Consider the following 17,821-nt stretch of genomic DNA (forward strand, 5'->3'; position numbering starts at 1 on the left):
AGTGTGTTCAGGGATTTATACACATGCCCATCTGAGGCTTTCTTCCCTTTTCTGGTGGAGCATATCCACCCCCACCAAGATCATACTTCACCATTTTTGTCTCGATGTTAACAGGTGTGGACCATCTGGAAATGGCCTTTCTCTGGCACCCCTACTGCTTAGAGAGGCAATGCAATAATTGCTGAATTATCACCCGACGTTTCTAGTGGGTAGGAGGAGAGCCCTCCTCTGCCCCACTCATGCCTAACTACCTGTCACAATATTAGTCCATTTTCACACTTCTATAAAGAAATACCTGAGACTGGGTAATTCATAAAGAAAAGAGGTTTCATTGACTCACAGTTCCACGTGGCTGGAGAGACCTCAGGAAACTTACAGTCATTGAAGAAGGTGAAGGGGAAGCAAACTTGGACCTTTTCACATGGCAGCAGGAAAGCGTGTGCAAGCGCAGGAAGAACTACCATTTATAAAACCGTCAGATCTTGAGAGAATTCACTTACTGTCACAAGAACAGCATGGGGGAAACCACCCACATAGTCCAATCGCCTCCCACCAGTTTCCTCAACACCTGAGGATTGCAATTCAAGATGAGATTTGGGTGGGGACAGAAAACCTAACCATATCAAATATAGAAGGTATCTTTTGTGAGATTTTAACAGCAATAAATCATCTGCATTTTTAATAATTAATGTTTAGTCTAAATTTAAAATGCATTTTCAAGGTCTTATACATTCATGATTTTTGACTGATGCATTTTAATTCTAAGTAAATGAAGAGTGAATGAAAAACTATACTGAAATTAGTTTGGGGTGAAGGATGAATCTGTTAAATTAATTTTGGGGAAAAGAATAACTTTATTACGTCATAACTGAACCACATCTGAAATAATATCTATTAGGTTTTAAATATCTGTACTCTTTTGAAAATTTGGAACTAGTTTAATTTGCATGAGGGCAGTCTGTCTGTTTTTCTTTTGTATTCTTTTATAGAGCCTTTTGTAGTAGATGATTAGTGGGTATTTGCTATTGAATGAACATAAGGCCACTGCCCTCAAGAAATGTTACTGAGGAGATGTCATAAATATCAGTTGATCAGATTTAGTGAAGAGATCTATCTACGCAAGGCAATCTGTGCTAAGTGCCAGGTGAGAGGTTAAAACGGTAGGTGGTGTAACAAGAGTGGTCATTTTGGGTAGGATGATTAACCAAAATTCACCAAATGTAGGTAGGATTTGAGTTGGGCCCTTAAAGAAGTTTCAGTAAAAGTAGAGAGGAAGAAGGGATTATCAAAATAACCGTTTCCAGATTATGTCATTTCAATAATGCCTCTTCATTCCTGAACATAGTTTGGAAACTTTCCCTTTTTGACCTTTGGATAAATAAAAAATGTTCATTTCGCCAAATATTTCTCTAGGGATTTCAAGACCCTATTACTTCTCTTGTTCTTCTCTGGCTCATGACTTCATCATGCTTATCTGTTTTAAATCTTTCTTGCTGTGCTCATCTTTGATCCTTCTCCAAAGCAGCATTTTAGACCTGTAAATGCTGTTTGTACTGAGTCTCCTCCTCCCCTGTAACCTCCATCTTGTTAGGCCAGAGTTTACCTAAGCCATATCTGATATGGAGCTCCCAAGTTCTTCTCTTAACTCTTTAACACTGTGTACTTGGTCTTTCTTCCAAACTTACAGTGTACTTTCCTCTTGAATTTAACATGAACATTTCCATTTTTACTGCGTCCCAATGATCAGTACAAGCTCTGCTCAGTGAATGTGGGTTCTAGCAAACTGAAGACAAAAGGCCCAGACTTCTAGATGAAATGTTTCACCATAAACCTACTTAGACTGGATGGAGGTCTTCCAGAAGCCATCTGCACAATTTCCCCCTTACCCAGGAAATATTTCTGTGTAATATTGATGGTTTAAAAATATTTTTAGTAATAACTTAATGCAATAAAGTGAATATGTAATGTTTATTTTTTAAAATAATGTGAAAAAAACTAATTTTCATAAATTAAATATTTTTTGAAACTATTATATATATCCCAGAGAAAATAGAATGACTTAGGGCAGCCACGGTGGGTCATGCCTGTAATCCCAGCACTTTGGGGGGCCGAGGTGGGAGGATCATTTCAGCTTAGGGGTTCAAGACCAGCCTGAGCAACATAAGAAGACCTCGCCAGTACAAAAAAACCAAAATATATATAATTGGCCAGGCGCAGTGGCTCATACCTGTAATCTGAGCACTTTGGGAGGCCAAGGCGGGAGGATTGCTTGAGTCCAGTAGTTCAAGACCAGCATGAGCAACATAATGAGACCTTGTCTCTACAGAAAAAAATTTTAATTAGCCAGGAGTGGTGGCATGTGCCTGTAGTTGCAGCTACACAGGAGGCTGAGGTGGGAGGATCACTTGAGCCCAGGAGGTTGAGGCTGCAGGGAGTCATGATTGTGCCACTGAACTCACTGTGTGCGACAGAGTGAGACCCTGTCTCAAAAAAAAAAAAAAAAAAAAGAAAAGAAAATAGAGTGACTCTTGTAGTAATAAAAATCCTGCATTCCTGTATATCTTTTTATCTTTCAAAGCATAGCTTAAGTGTTATCTTCTTACTGAAGCCCATCTTGGATTCTGTCCCTCCCCCTAAGTATATTGTTTTTTTTGCACTCTTTGTTCCTATCACTCTCTTTTGCTAGTTGTTTACCTGTCTGTCTTTCCTGCTACATTTATACATACTTTTTCAGGATAGGTACCAAAGTTATTCACTTGTTAATTTTTCTTCTAGCTCCCAACTTAGCGCCTTGCCTGTAGAAAATACTTAATAAATGTTTGTCAAATTGAATTACATTTGTGTTTATCATTTTTTAAAGTAAGACACACTTGGTTTCCTGTTTTTTTTTTTTCTTCTGATATCTAAATTTAAAGCTACTGGAAGGAGTCCCTTGTACTGTAATACACATTTGTATGATGGTTGTTATTATTATTTTTTTCTTTAAGCTTAGCGTGAACCAGAGTACCCTATAACTTTCCTTGTTACTGGCCTGGATTAGAAGGCAAACCTTCTCCCTTGTGATAAGTGTTCTTGAGCTGGTGCAAGTACCAACACGATTCCCAGGTTGCACCTATTTTCGTTTGTTTTTTACTTTTTATTTATATCATAAGTTATGTGGGGTTTTTTTTCAACTTTTATTTTAAATTCAAGAGTACATGTGCAGGTTCGATATATAGATATTAATTCTTAACAGCAAGATTGTGGAAGTTCCTATATAATATTCTATGGATCTTTCTCATATCAAATAATCTTTATATGTGTTATTTGGTCATATTTATTGTTTTTATCATATTCAATTATTTAATTTAAATATAATTGTTCTTACCCATTTTGCTGATTAGGAAACTAAGGCTTAAGCATAAATAAGTTGGCTAAGTTCACACAGCTAGAAGGTGGTAGTAGATAGGAACACAATGATGCCTACTTTAAATTGTGGAGATGAATTTAGATGATCTCCCTATCTACTTCCAGCCCGAAGTCTCTGAAGCTCTGGGAATGTTTAACATTATTTGAACATCTGCATAATCAGTGAAATATTTGGCAAAATGAACTTGCATTGGGGAAAAGTGCTGGGTTGCTTTCAGGCTCAAACCAGTTATAGCCTTCATCTAGCTAATTTGCTGACAGTGCAAGGAGAGCTTTTCACAGTGGCAATGAAGCAATATAGATCACTTTTTCAGCTTCACTAGATTTTAATGCTTTTATTTTTTTATCTTTAGCTCTGGGTGATGGTTTTACAGTTGTAAATACAACTGAGCTCTCAATTGTTTATCCAGTCACCTCAGGGCTTTATGTATTCAGCCAAATGTTGGAAAACCGTTTAGCTTGTGGAGCACACTGGCTCCACCTACTGTCCTATGAGAAAACACCTTCCTACCGTATCTTCATTCACAATTCTCTTAAATTGTACCCTTTTGCACATTGTGCTTTTCCCTGAACTTTTTCTCATATTTTTGATATTTGAGTTTCCGTTTACCTCGCCGAAAGATAAACTTACCTATTAAGAAATCGTGAAATTACTATAACGTTGTCAGTCTTGCCTGTAATTTATATTATAAGGAGAATGTGTTTGGGGGTATAAAAATATCATAGTTTTCAAAACTCTAAATCTATATCAAAATAAGACTTTCCCTGTAGAAAAAAAGTTTTAAAAACATTTTGGTACACTATTGTGTGATGTATGAATGAATATCTCGTTTTTATTTCCAGAACAGAAACTTTTAATTGAATTTTCTGGAAGCAGTTAACCTCAAACCCAATTAAACTCTTAGTAGAAGTAATTTTATTTTCTGTCATTCATCTTTTTAATACTTTAGTTTTCAATTATAAAGACAACATAGCCACATTGTAGAAAATATGGGAAAAAAGGGGGAAATTCATTATTTAACCTCCTTAAACGTTTATTCTTAATTTCTTGGTTAGGGAACCCTCACCAACTATAGTTTTGCCAAGTCATGATTGATGAAAACATAGTTTTATAATTGTGGTAGTTATCAACTTATTACTTCTTAGCTCTGAGTTCACCGTTCATTGCATGATTGGTGAAAATGGACCTGAGCCCTTTGAGTATCTTCCTTTGACAGCTGGCTGGATGTTAAATTTTGTCAGTAGAGGGCGCTAGAGAGACATTGCAAGAAGAGATTTTCTTTCTTGGTTCTAGTGTGGTGGCTTGGCGACTTCTCTGGCGCCAGCTCTACCAGTCCAAGTGGCTTAATAGCTTCTGGCTCCTACAGTGCTGAGGCTTCCCCAGTGCCCAGCTCTTAAAGCTTGGTCAACTTCTGGTGCCAGGCTATTGCAGAACGTGGCAGTCAGCAGCACCTAGTGGTCAGTAGCTTCCCCTGCCCACCTACCTCCCTGCTCTATGTGATTAGCTTTAGCTGGCACCCTAAAGAGCAGATTTCTGACAAGTTCTGAACAGTAGATTTTCAGCAAGCTCTGTGGGTATAGCATCACAGCAACTTCTCGGCTATTCAGTGAAACATGGTCATGCCTTCTCCAACAAGATCTGCATCTCAGTCTTGGGGAGACCTCTTTTTTAATGCTCTATCTCAGCCTTCAAGGGGTAGTGGCTGATCCTTACATCTACTATTCCTTTATTCTGTAACGTTTTCTTTACTTGTGACTAGCCTGTCTCTCCTTACTCTTACAAGTTAATAATTCTCTATTGAAATTCCTCTGGTTTATCTTTTCTGATTGAACTCTGACTTAAACCTTTTTTTTTTTTTTTACAGACAGAGTCTTGCTCTGTCACCCAGGCTGGAGTGCAGTGATGTGATCATGGCTCACTGAAGCCTCAACCTCCCAGGCTCAAGTGATCCCCCCACCTCAGCCTTCTGAGCGGCTAGGACCACGGGCAAGTGCCACTATGCCTGGCTAATTTTTAAACATTTTTTTGTAGAGACAGGTTCTCCTTATGTTGCCCGGGCTGATGTTGAACTCCTGGGCTCAAGCAGTCCTCCCACCTTGGCTTTCCAAAGTGCTGGGATTATAGCCATGATCCACAATGCCTGGGCTGAAACCATTTTATTTTTACCAAAAGTTTTAAGTCCATGATCATTTTATATGCATTATTTTGCTTAGTAAAATTAAATTAGCTAACATGTATAGCTATATAAGCTAAATTGCTTATTTACAAAGCAATTACATATCTATTATTCTTTAAATCAGCTTTTTAAAAGTAACCTTTTATTCTTTCTTCCTGACTTTACAGTCTTACCTGATTTATCAATTTTTTGCCTTTGTGGTTAATCCTTTTCATGTCCTATTTAAAAAAAATGATTGCCTCTCCAAGGTGATAAAGATGTTCTCCCATATTTTTTTCTGAAAGTTTTATTGTTTTACCTTTTACATTTAGATCTATAGTACATTTGGAATTTGTTTTTAATTAAAACAAATTTTTAATTGTTTATCGAATTGGGCAGCCCTTGAACCAGAATGGGTTCAGAGGAGCTCCCATCTGGAATTTATTTTTGTGTAAGGAGTGTGAACCTGGGATCCAGATTAATTTTTTTCCTATATAAATATGCAGTTGATCCAGTATCCTGTATTGAAAAGACAGTCCTTTCCCTAATACACTTCAGGGTTATGTTTGTCATAAATCAGGTGACTGTAAATGTTAGTATATTCTTATAATCTTACCTGTTCTATTTAACCTTGTTAGTAGGCCTTGATATCTAGTAATGTAAATATTCCAGGTTTGTTGTTACTCAAGATTGTCTTGGCTCTTCTTGGCCTTTTGTATTTCATATAAAGTTTAGAATCAGCTTTTCAATTTGTACCCCAAACCATTTGGGAGTTTTATTAGTGTTATGTTTTATACATCTTTGTCAGATTTATTACTAGATATGTGATGTATTTTGATGCTATTGTAAATTGTATCTGTAACACCAAAACTGCAGTTACATGTTCAGATTGTCAGTCTGACCCAGGAATCCTTCAGATATTTGAAGATAGCAGTCATTCCATTCCTTATATGTTGTGTTTTGTTTATTTAGTATATTATGCCTTTCTATGAGTCTCTACTCTGAATGCTTTAGTATTTCTGTTTTTTTAGGGTGCCACAAATAGATAAGCATCCCAAGGAGAAGCTGAATTAAAGCAGAGAAAAGTAGGATGACTACTATCTAGCTGTTTCCATTTTTACCTCTGAATACTACTTTGAAGTGTAGTATGTTGAGATTTTCCTCCCAGAATAGCCTACTGTCATCTTTCTGTCTTTGAAACTTTCTGTCAGGCTTGTCCTTACTCTCTGTAACAAGCCTATATTTGTGGTCTGAAATTCCTCATTCTAATTTGTAAAACTTGTACATTGTCCTTAAATTAGTTTCATATAGTTTGTAAGACCCTCTTCCGCTCCCTGCCTCCAGGTAATTTGAAATGTATTACTGACTTCTATACTATTGACATTTCAGCTAAATTTAATACTATCTGTACATTTGGATATGCTTCCATTGCTTTATCTTAGTCATCATTAAAGATTTTCATTAGTTTGAATCTCAGGGCACTCCTGAATGGTAAAATATTCAACATCTCCTACAGGTTTACTTAAAACTATTGATAACTGCTGTTTGGATATATAACTCTCAATCTGTCTGGCTCCCCACCTTACATTTTCATACTCCACCTAGGCAAATTACTTTATTCTTTGTACCATTTGGAATTCATTTAGTACATTCTGAATAAAATACTCGTTGATATAATTTTTAAAACCTTGTAATTAATAAGCACCCTCTGTGGGAACATTGTGCTAGTACACCTAGTGAGAGGAACATTGGCTATAAGGACAAACAGACCTGGAATAAAAATCTTGCCGCCACCATTTGCTTATTGTGAGAACATAGAATTGTATATCTGTAAATTGTATAATTTCTTAACCTGCTTTTACTGTTTATTTTTAATAGGGACAATAATACTTCACAAGATTGGTTGTGAGAAGCAAGTAAGATAGCACATGTAAAATATTAAGTTCAGTGCCTGATACTTAATAGACTCAGCATATTTTTGTTCCTCTCTCTCCTTTCAGGGTCTAGCTCAAATCTTATTACATCTACGACACTATTCCTAACGATCTTACTCCCTCTCCTAAATCGTTTCTGTATTAATTTTTATTTTATCAAAGCAATATATTTAAAAAATAGATTAAAAATCTAGATAATGCTAAATAACTTTAGCAAAAGCAGAAGGCAGTGCTCTTTCCCAACCTTCTTTGCTTCCCACTGTCCAGTTCTACTGCCTAGAAGCAAAATTAAAAGCAAAACCCCAACTTTATTGAGGTATACTTGAGATATAATTGAGATACAAAACAGACTGCACATATTTAAAGTGTACAAATTAAAATTTGACATTGGCTTATACCTGTGAAACCATCACAAACAACACAGTAACATATCCTTCACCTTCAAGTTTTATTTAAGCCCTCCTTCTGCATTGAACTGTTCTACCATTTCTCCCCCAGCAACCACTGATCTGCTTTCTGTCTCTGTAGATTAGTTTGCATTTTCTAGCCTTTCATATGATCTGTTTTAGTCCTTGTCTGCTAATTCTAACATCTGTTCTGGGTTGGTTCCAATTGATTATTTTCCTCATGGATTGTGTTTCTTGCTTTTTTTGTATGCCTGGTAATCTTTGATTGAATACCAGACAGCATGCTTTTTTAAACTTTGTTAGGTGCTGAATAATTTTTGTATTACTATAGTCTTGAATTTTTGTTCTGGATTTCAGTGAAGCTACTTGGAAACAGTTTGATCCTTTTGGATTTTGTTTTTGTGATTTGTTAGGTGCATCTGGAACAGGGTTCAGTCTAGTACTAGCTATTCCGTATTACTGAGGCCAGGCCTTCTTTATTTCTTTATCCAATGCCCAGTGAGATGCAAATTTTACTATATCGGCTTGTGGAAATAGGCACTGTTTCTGGCCATGTGTGTACTGGCTATGTGTGAACACCTGGTACTGTTCCCTCTAATATTTTCACCATGATTCTTTCCTGGCTTCGACTGGTTTGCTCATACACATCTGCTAATCAGTCTTCCGCTGAATGGTTAGGGGGCCCTTTATAGATTTCCTGAGTTCTTTGTCTCTGAAGTTGTCTCTCATATACTGTCTCCTGTGAAATCTAGTCACCTTGGTCTTCCTGAACTCCCTGTTTTGTTTCCTCATCAGGGAGCCTGCCAAGTTGTTTCATATATTTTATCTCCCCTCCCCTTCCCTCGTCTCCTGTCTTCTGCTTATTTCAGGTAAGAGGATAAATCTGGTTCTTGTTTCTTCATCTTGTGTGGAAACAGAAGTCTGACAATAACTTTGTTAACATTTATTTTATTTATTTATTTATTTATTTATTTAGAGATGGGTCTCACTGTGTTGCCCAGGTTGCTCTAGAACTCCTGGGCTCAAGCGATCCTCCCACCTTGATCTCCCAAAGTGCTAAGATTACAAGTGTGAGCCACTGCCCTGGCCAGCTATTTTTTTTTTTTAATTAATTTGGCTCAACATTTCTAAATAACTTGCTTATAGTCCTATTTTCTGGATCTGTAAATTTAAGATATTGTCTATTGTCTTCTAGTTTTGGTGGTTGGGGATTTCACTTTTTTATACCATCCCTGCTCTCCCCACTATATTTTCTCAATAAAGTCAGAGCATAATTTTTTACTAAATAAGTAGTTAGGATGTAACATCAATAATATCAATATGGCTATGTAAATAATGTGCACTGCTAAGCCAGATAGTGTATTCTATGGTAACATTTCTTTCTGTGTAGACTACTAAAAATGCAAAAATTAGCTGGGCATGATGGCATGCACCTGTGTTCCCAGCTACTCAGTAGGCTGAGACACGAGAATCTCTCGAACCCAGGAGGTGGAGGTTGCAGTGAGCTGAGATCACACCACTGCACTCCAGCCTGGGCAACAGAGGAAGGCAACAGAGGAAAGCTCTGTCAAAAAAAAAAAAAACACCAAAAATTTGTCCGCAGCAAGTACATAGGGTTAATATTAATTATCCCTTCTTATAGAAAAAGGAAAGACCAATGGAAAAACTGGCAAAGGGCATGAAATACATTTCATAGGAAAATAAATACAAAAGAACATAAAATTATACCCATCCTTATTCATTGTAAAAGAAAGAACGATGGGTCCACGTTTTCTTTTACTACTTTTTGGGCCAATAAATGTGTTTATTTCTTGACTTGGCAGTTTCATTTTTGTGTATCTGTTTTACAGATATACCTGCACTTGTAAATATATATGGTTATTCATTGCAATATTACCTGCACTTGTAAATATATACGGTTATTCTTTGCAATATTGCATGTAATAGTAAGAATGGGAAATAACCCGAATTTTTACAGTCATGGAGGACTGGTTGAATGAGTTATAGTACAATTTTTCCAACACTTCTGTCAAATGCCCACTGGCATTTTTTCCCCAAATTTTTTAACTTATCAAATTGTCTATCCTTTTCTTCCTTTTCTTCTTGGAAATTTCTTTCCTGCAGTTCTTGGTTCTCCTGCCACAGTTTGGACGGACTGTGTGGTCTCTGGTCCTTTTGCAGTCTTGAGCCTTTTCTTTACTTCTCTCTTGCGTTGCAGCCCATGTTTCTTAGCTCTAGTGTCATCCTTTCTCATGGTCAGTTTCCTTGTTTGCACTCACTACATTCTCCAGTTGGTTCCAGAGAAAAGATATGTTGTAAGTGTATTTTTTTTAATCCTTGACTGAAAATGTTTTCTTCTGCCCTCTCAGTTAATTGATTATTTGTCTTGACATTAGCACCTCTGCTGAAAATCATTCTTTTGAAATTTGGAAAATATTGTGCCACTTTATTCTTCCCATAATCAAATTCATAAAATATTGTTTAGTCATTTCTTTCTCCATTTTATCTACTTATATCTTCTCCTGGGGTTTTTACTATTCCTTTGCTATTCATGTTTGCACTTTGTTTTTGTGAAGACAGGAGCAAAGATCAAATTAAGATTCATTAATTAAGCCTTCTATGTTTTGCTAGAAACAGAAACTAGAAATTGAAACATTACTAGAAAAATGAAATGTTAAAGAGACATACAAAATGTAAACTGCAATTTGTTGTTTTTTTATTCCAAGTAACAAAATTAAGCCAATCCTGTATTCATCTTGTCATACTGCATCCATGGACCACAATTTCAGTGCATCAGTATAGGCTGCCTTCCCCAACTCATTTTTTGCTATATCTCTGAGGTTCTTCCTGAGATCCTTTCCTTGCTTGCCTTTAGAAATTAGAATTTCCTTTAGTGGGTTTGCTGGTGGAAAATTTTTAGTTTCATTTGTCTTTATTTTATTTGGATTATTGTGAGAAATTTTTGGTGAGTACGGAATTTTTTTTCCAGCAACTTGAAAATATCTTCCCAATGTCTTTCTGAGAAGTTACTTGTTTAATTGTTGTTAAAGGCTACATGAATGTATCTTTATTTAAAGTGTTATTGATTAACCTAAATGTCTTCTTGTGTTTTTCTCTTAAAGGGAATACAGTGAGTAACCTGATCATGATTATACCTCCAGTGTTCGGTGCAATTCAGAGTATTAGAGACGGTCTGGAAAAACGGTACATTGCTTCTTATTTAGCACTCACAGGTAAGTATAACACTATTCAAATGGGCCAGTTTTCTCATTCATTTCTAAAAGCAGTTTTCAATTTTGTGTTGTTACATAACTTGAATATATTCTGAAACTTCTTAGTTAAAACTCCAGAAACTTTGCCGGTGATTGAACTACATTTTGATTAAAATGTTTTAGAAATTACAAAATATTTTAAGCATATAAAAAAGAGTACAGATAATATAACAAATATACCCACATTTCTTACTACCCAGTTTTGTCAGGTCCTAACAATTTATAATATTTGTTTCAGACCTTTTTCTTTTTTAAGGAAATTACTACAGATAAAATTGAAACTCCTTTGTATTCCTCCCTGATTATATGCCCCTCAGCCTCCCAGCCCATCCCCTAAGAGCGAACCTCAATCTTGAATTTGATGCTTATCATTTTCTCATGTTTTCATGTTTATACTATGTATGTATATATCCTTAAAAGTATACATAGTATGGTTTTGCATAGTTTTCAACTTTTTGGAAAGGATACCATCCAACCCTTTGTGACTTACGTATATTCTACTTGTCTGTGAGGTGGTGGACTATGTCTTAATCATCTCTGTGTCCCCATTGTCTGGCAGTTTAGTGTTCCTCAATAAGTACTGGGTGGATGGGTAAACCACCTATACCAGGGTGTAACATAGTGAAATCACTTCTGTCTTCTGTCATGTTCTTGCATCATCATAATAAATAAAAAATGTCAAATAAAGTGGATTCTTTCTAGTAGTTTTGTTTTTTAATTTTCTTTTCTGTTTTTTTTTTGTGTGTGTGTGTGTGCAGTGGTACAATCTCGGCTCACTGCAGCCTCAACCTCCCAGGTATAAGCGATCCTCCTACCTCAGCCTCCCAAGTAGCTGGGACCACAGGCGTATGCCACCATGCCTGGCTAATTTTTGTATTTTTTTGTAGAGACAGGATTTTGCCATGTTGCCCAGGCTAATCTCAAACTCCTGAGATCAAGCAACCCTCCTGCCCTGGCCTCCCAGAGTGCTGGGATTATAGGTGTGTGTGCTACTGTGCCTGGCCCTATTTCTTTCTTATAACTCTCTAAAGGCTCTTTCTTTTTTTTTTTTTTTTAAGCTCATGGTGAGTATTTCCACATTACAGAAAGGACTTCTAATTATCCCAAAACTGTAAGCTATAGTGAATCATGTCAGATTCTACCTTAGATTATTTATTAGATATGAGAGACTTTAATTTCAGAATCTGTTGCTCATATGTATTTTAAGAAAGTTACTTGATTTATCTTCAAAAGGAAGACTTGTCTACAAACTTATCCCTTTGCTTTTTTTCTGGGGTGTTTTCATAATGTTCATAAAACATGGACAAATCACACTCTGTAACAACAATAAGAATTAAAAGACCTGAGGGACTTCCAATTGCCCTAGGATAATGGTAGCCTCCTAAGTTAGAGTTTGTCCACTTATTCTCCCAGAAAAACATACAGATTAATAAGGAAAACAAATGAAACTACATGCAGCCCACACTTTCAGCCTTACTAGGAGAAAGAATATTATGAACTTCAATTTATTTTAAGATAAGAAATAAACACCAAATTCCAACAGAACTGTTTTCAGTGTTTCAGACTTGGAGATGTTTGAAAAACTATATGGAAAAGAGAAGAGAGGACTCAAGGGCCTAATTCTGACAAAATTAGCAATAGAAAGATAAAACTTCACAATAAAGGCAGAATCTATGAAAGCAGTCTAAGATCTGTTAGGTCACAGTACTGTCTAAAGGTAAAAGACTTGAAAGTGTGTCAGACCTAAGGTGGCAGTTTTGGAAAGGCATCACTTCTGGGAAAGAGATGAGTAGAAAGGGGGAAGTGCTCTTTGGAGATGTGTTAGTGAAAGGAAAGAAGAAAGTTGGGGGGAATTAAGATCCTACTGAAACAAAGAGTTACAAAACACATCAACCTCTTCTCCCTTCACTGCTCCCCCAAATATTACATGTTTTGTGTGTATATATATATATATATATATATATATATATATATATATATATATATGTATATATGAAACCTCACTATTCTGACCGAAGTGGCCAGTCTTGAGTTAGGAATCTTGTAAGCCACTTAAAATCTTTACTCTCTCTATAAAATAGACCCCCCAAAATGCAGCCTATTTCCATACAAAATTAGGGTAAAAAGAAAACAGAAAATGAGAATCAAAACCATTTGGCTGATAGAATTTCTTCCCCACAACAAACTATGAAACAGAAGGAAGATGTAATACAATACTCCTAACTGAATTAAATAGCCTCAAACAACGAAATGAATCAAAAATTTAAAAACTAATAACAGAAATCACTCCATTCCTCCCCTCAAAAAAGACGAAACAAAATTAGAATTCATTGAACTTAATAAAGAAATTAAGAGTAAATTACAGAGTGCTTGAGGGAAAGTAGAGTCTACTGAATATTTAATAAGGACTGTTGTAGAAAGTCAGAGAAATAAGCAAGAAAGTCAAAAGGAGATAAAGAAATAAAAAAGGTCAGAGAGAAAATGATTGAAATGGAAGACAGGCAAAAAAGATCCAATGTGCATATAATTGAAGTCCCTAGGTAACATGGAGGGGAACCAATGAAACATAATTATGTTTAAAATTATCATTCAAGACAACTTTCTGGAAATGAAAAAAGACTTTAATATGTATATTGAAAGGTCCAATTTTGCCTGGTAAACTGACTTAGAATGATCAATTTTGAGATAGAGCCTAGTAAAACTATTGGATTGTAAAAATGAACTTATTCTCAAAACTCTTGAAAATAAGCCTTGATTACTTACAAAGGACCAAAAATTAAACTGGCATCAGACGTTATCAGTAATATACAAAGAAAATACCAGTGGAGCAGCATTTTCTAAAAAGTGAAGAGGAAGTATAAGCCAAGGATTTTATATTCCAACCAGGTTGTTCTCCAGGTGCTCTAGTTATAGAAAAACAATTTTAAACCTGCAAATACTCATGAATACTGTACACATGACTCCTTCCTGATGAATCCACTGTTACTGCACTGTTCAGTTTAGTAGCTGCTAGTCACATGTTGCAATTTAAATTAATTACAGTTAAATAAAATGTAAAATTCAGTTCCTTTGTCACTCTAGCCACATTTCAAGTGCTCAATACCCACATATGGCTTGTGACTACTATATTGGGCAGTGCAGATATAGAACATCTTCATTATTGCAGAAAGTTCTACCAGCCACATTGTACTAGAATGTCCATCCAGTCATAAGAATACTGAAAAAGGCTTAATGCAAAAATAATTCCTAAAACAACAACAAAACATCCTGTATTAGTTTGTTTCCATGCTGCTGATAAAGACATACCCAAGACTAGGAAGAAAAACAGGTTTACTGGACTTACAGTTCCACATGGCTGGGGAATCATGACCTTACAGTCAGGGCAGAAAGCAAGGTGGAGCAAGTCACTTCTTACATGGATGGTGGCAGGTAAAGAGAGAGCTTGTGCAGGGAAACTCCCATTTTCTAAAACCATCAGCTCTTGTGAGACTTATTCACTATCATGAGAACAGCATGGGAAAGACTCACCCCCATAATTCAATCACCTCCCACCGGGTTCCTCCCATGATACATGGGAATTGTGTGAGTTATAATTCAGGATGAGATTTGGGTGGGGACACAGCAAACTGTATCGCACCCCTTTCCTAAATATCAAAAGAATTTATCTTAAAGAGTGAAAAAGGGCCAGGCACAGTATCTCATGCCTGTAATCTCAGTACTTTGGGAGGCCAAAGCAGGTGGATTGAGTGAGCCCAGGCATTCAAGACTAGCCTGGACATCATAGTGAGACCCTGTCTCTTTAAAAAAAGAAAAGAAAAGAAAGAAAAAAGAAAAAAAGTGAAAAAAAGACACATTGCTTAGGGAAAGATGGTAAATATAAAATAAAACGTGATAATTATAATAAAACAACATGATAGAGTTGTTTAACTTAACTATAAAAAAAAGAGATACATTTCATCAAGCCTGGGCAACATAGTGAGCCCTTGTCTCTACAGAAAATTAGTCAGGCATGGTGGCACATGCCTGTAGTCCCAGCTACTCAGGAGGCTGAGGTGAGAGGATTGCTTGAGCCTAGGAGGTCATGGCTGCAGTAAGCCAAAATTTCACCACTGCATTCCTGCCTGGGTGACAGAGTGAGACCCTGTCTCAAAAAAAAAAAAAAAAAAAAAAAAAAAGATTTTCAAATTGGCTCACAAAGCAAAAGCAAGACCCAAGTTTATGCTATATGCAAAAGATACACCTAAAACAAAGTGATTCAGAAAAGTTTGACATCATATAAAGTAGAATTCCCTTCAAAAAGCATTATTAATGCCTCTTATTAATGTCTCTGTGACAAATAATATAGCCACCACTTTTATATGGCAGAAATTGTGGGGGGGGTACAAGAAGAAATAAAAACATATAAATAATAGAAGATTTTATGTCACACTTGGTACAAGAGAAGTCAAGTGACCAAAAAAACCAAAAACCAAAAACAATATTAAAAGACCTAAGCAACACAACTAATAAGTCAGATCTTAAAGATTTATGCTGAACATTACATCCTGATAATAGAGACTACACCCCCTTCTCGAGTGCACATAGAATGTTCATAAAAACAAAGAAAACATGATGGATATAGTAATTACCCTAATCTGATCACTATACATTGTATGTATCAAAACATCACTATGTACTCCATGAATATGTACAATTATTTGTCAATTAAAAAATAAAATTTTAAAAATTCCAAAAAAACCCCAAAGAAAATAGTAATGTCCATGAAGTAGAAATATTAAAACAACATTCTGTGATCACAGTGCATCTACACTAGAAATCAACAACTAAATCAAACTAGAAAAAGGCTTCTATTTGAAATTATAGACTCTTCTATTAATTGTTGGTTAAAAGGGAAAATGGAAACTGAATGATGGAATTTCTGAAATATATTTGCAATGAAAACTCTGCATATCAGAATCTATGGGGATTTATTTCAAACAGCCATCAAGGATACTTCATAGACTTAAACACTTAATGAAAATAAAAGAGAAAATTTGAAAGAAGAAAATTTAATTAAAGTTCAACTCAAAAGGTAATTAAACAAGACAACAAAGTAAACCAAATGAACATTAAAAGGAGGAAATTATCAAGATAAAAGCAGAAATTAACAAAATAGGACAGAAACCAGTTGTACCAAGAAAAAAATAACATAAATGACTCTAATAAAAATACCAATAAGCTTTTTTATCCCCTTGAATTAGACAAGTTGATAGTAAAGTCTATATGAAAAAATGAACATGCAAGGATATCTAGGAAATCCCTAAAAACTAGGAGAGTCCTAGGGGGCTACTAGCCCTACCAGATATGAAAACAAACTGTAAAACCTACACAATTAGAATAGTATAGCACTGATATTCCAGTAGACCATACAGTGGAGTTTTTAAAAAGTGCAGAAATAGACCCAAACCTATATTGGGGTTTAGTATTAATAAAGATGGCATCTCTAGTCACTGGGGCAAATATGATGTGTTTTAATAAATGATGCTGAGGAAAAGAATTGGATATGTGCGTTATACATAAGAATAAATTCTAAATTGATAAGAAGCCTAAAAGTAAAAATAAAAGTCTTACAACTACTAGGAGAAAACGTGTGTGCATTCTTACATGGGGAAGAATCTTTGGGGAAAGACTTTCTGTGATTCAAAATCCAAGTATAAGAAAGGAAAAGGTTGACAAATTATGTAAAAATAAAAAAAAAACTTTTGTTATATAACATTTACATTGCATTAAAAAATAAAGCCACTTTTGTATGACAAAAAATAGCATAAGCAAACTCAAAAGCAAAAGGCCACATGGTAAAATTATTTGCAATACACATCACAAGAAAAGGTTTAATATCCCCAATACAATTTTTCTTTTCTTTTCTTTTTTTTTTAGACACAGTCTCACTCTGTCACCCAGGCTGTAGTGCAGTGAGACAATCTTTGCTCACCGTACCCTCTCCCTCCTGGGTTCAAGCAGTTCTCCTGCCTCAGCCTCCCGAGTAGCTGGGATTACAGAGTGCTCCAGTATGCCCAGCTAATTTTTGTATTTTTAGTAGAGATGGAGTTTCTCTACCATGTTGGCCAGGCTGGTCTTGAACTCCTGACCTCAAGTGATCTGCCCACCTCAGCTTCCCAAAATGTTGGTATTACAGGCGTGAGCTACCGTGCCCGGCCAATAATTTTAAGCATTGAATTATAAAAGGATGAAAAATTCAATAGGAAAAAGTGGTAAGGACAGAAAATTCTCCAAGAAAGATATAAAAAATAGCTCACAAGTATAAGAAAAAATATTCAGCTTAATAAGAGAAATGCAAATGAAAACTACACTGATACATTATTTCTCATTTATTAGATGGGCAAAATGTCAAGACTCTTGACAACACACTATTTTGGCAAGGCTGTAGGAGACATAGGCATTCTTCATGCATTGCTGCTGAGAACACAAAAGTTTTTGAAGCTGAATTTGGCAATATGTGACAACTATATATGCATTTATCCTTTGACCCAACAATCACACTTTTAAGAATTTTCTGTGAAGATATGCCATCAACAGTTCAAAATTAAATGTACACAAGGTTACTGCAGTATTATTTGTAATTACAAAATAATGTGAACAAACTT

General features: G+C 35.6%; 1 protein-coding gene across 9 annotated transcripts in view; it reads left to right on the forward strand.

Moving 5' to 3' along the window:
• Positions 1-17,821, forward strand: part of ACER3 (alkaline ceramidase 3) — a 167,519-nt gene that overhangs the window by 55,153 nt on the left and 94,545 nt on the right. For all 9 annotated transcript variants that reach the window (XR_012423548.1, XM_015435518.4, XM_065528747.2 and 6 more), the window contains one exon: positions 11,028-11,138. Coding sequence is in view for 6 of the 9 variants with exons in the window: in XM_065528747.2 (XP_065384819.1) it covers positions 11,028-11,138 (111 nt within the window). In the remaining 3 variants the exon portion in view is untranslated. The remainder of the gene's footprint in view (positions 1-11,027; positions 11,139-17,821) is intronic.

The sequence above is a fragment of the Macaca fascicularis genome, chromosome 14 (genome assembly GCF_037993035.2).
Source record: "Macaca fascicularis isolate 582-1 chromosome 14, T2T-MFA8v1.1".
Taxonomy (NCBI): Eukaryota; Metazoa; Chordata; class Mammalia; order Primates; family Cercopithecidae; genus Macaca; species Macaca fascicularis.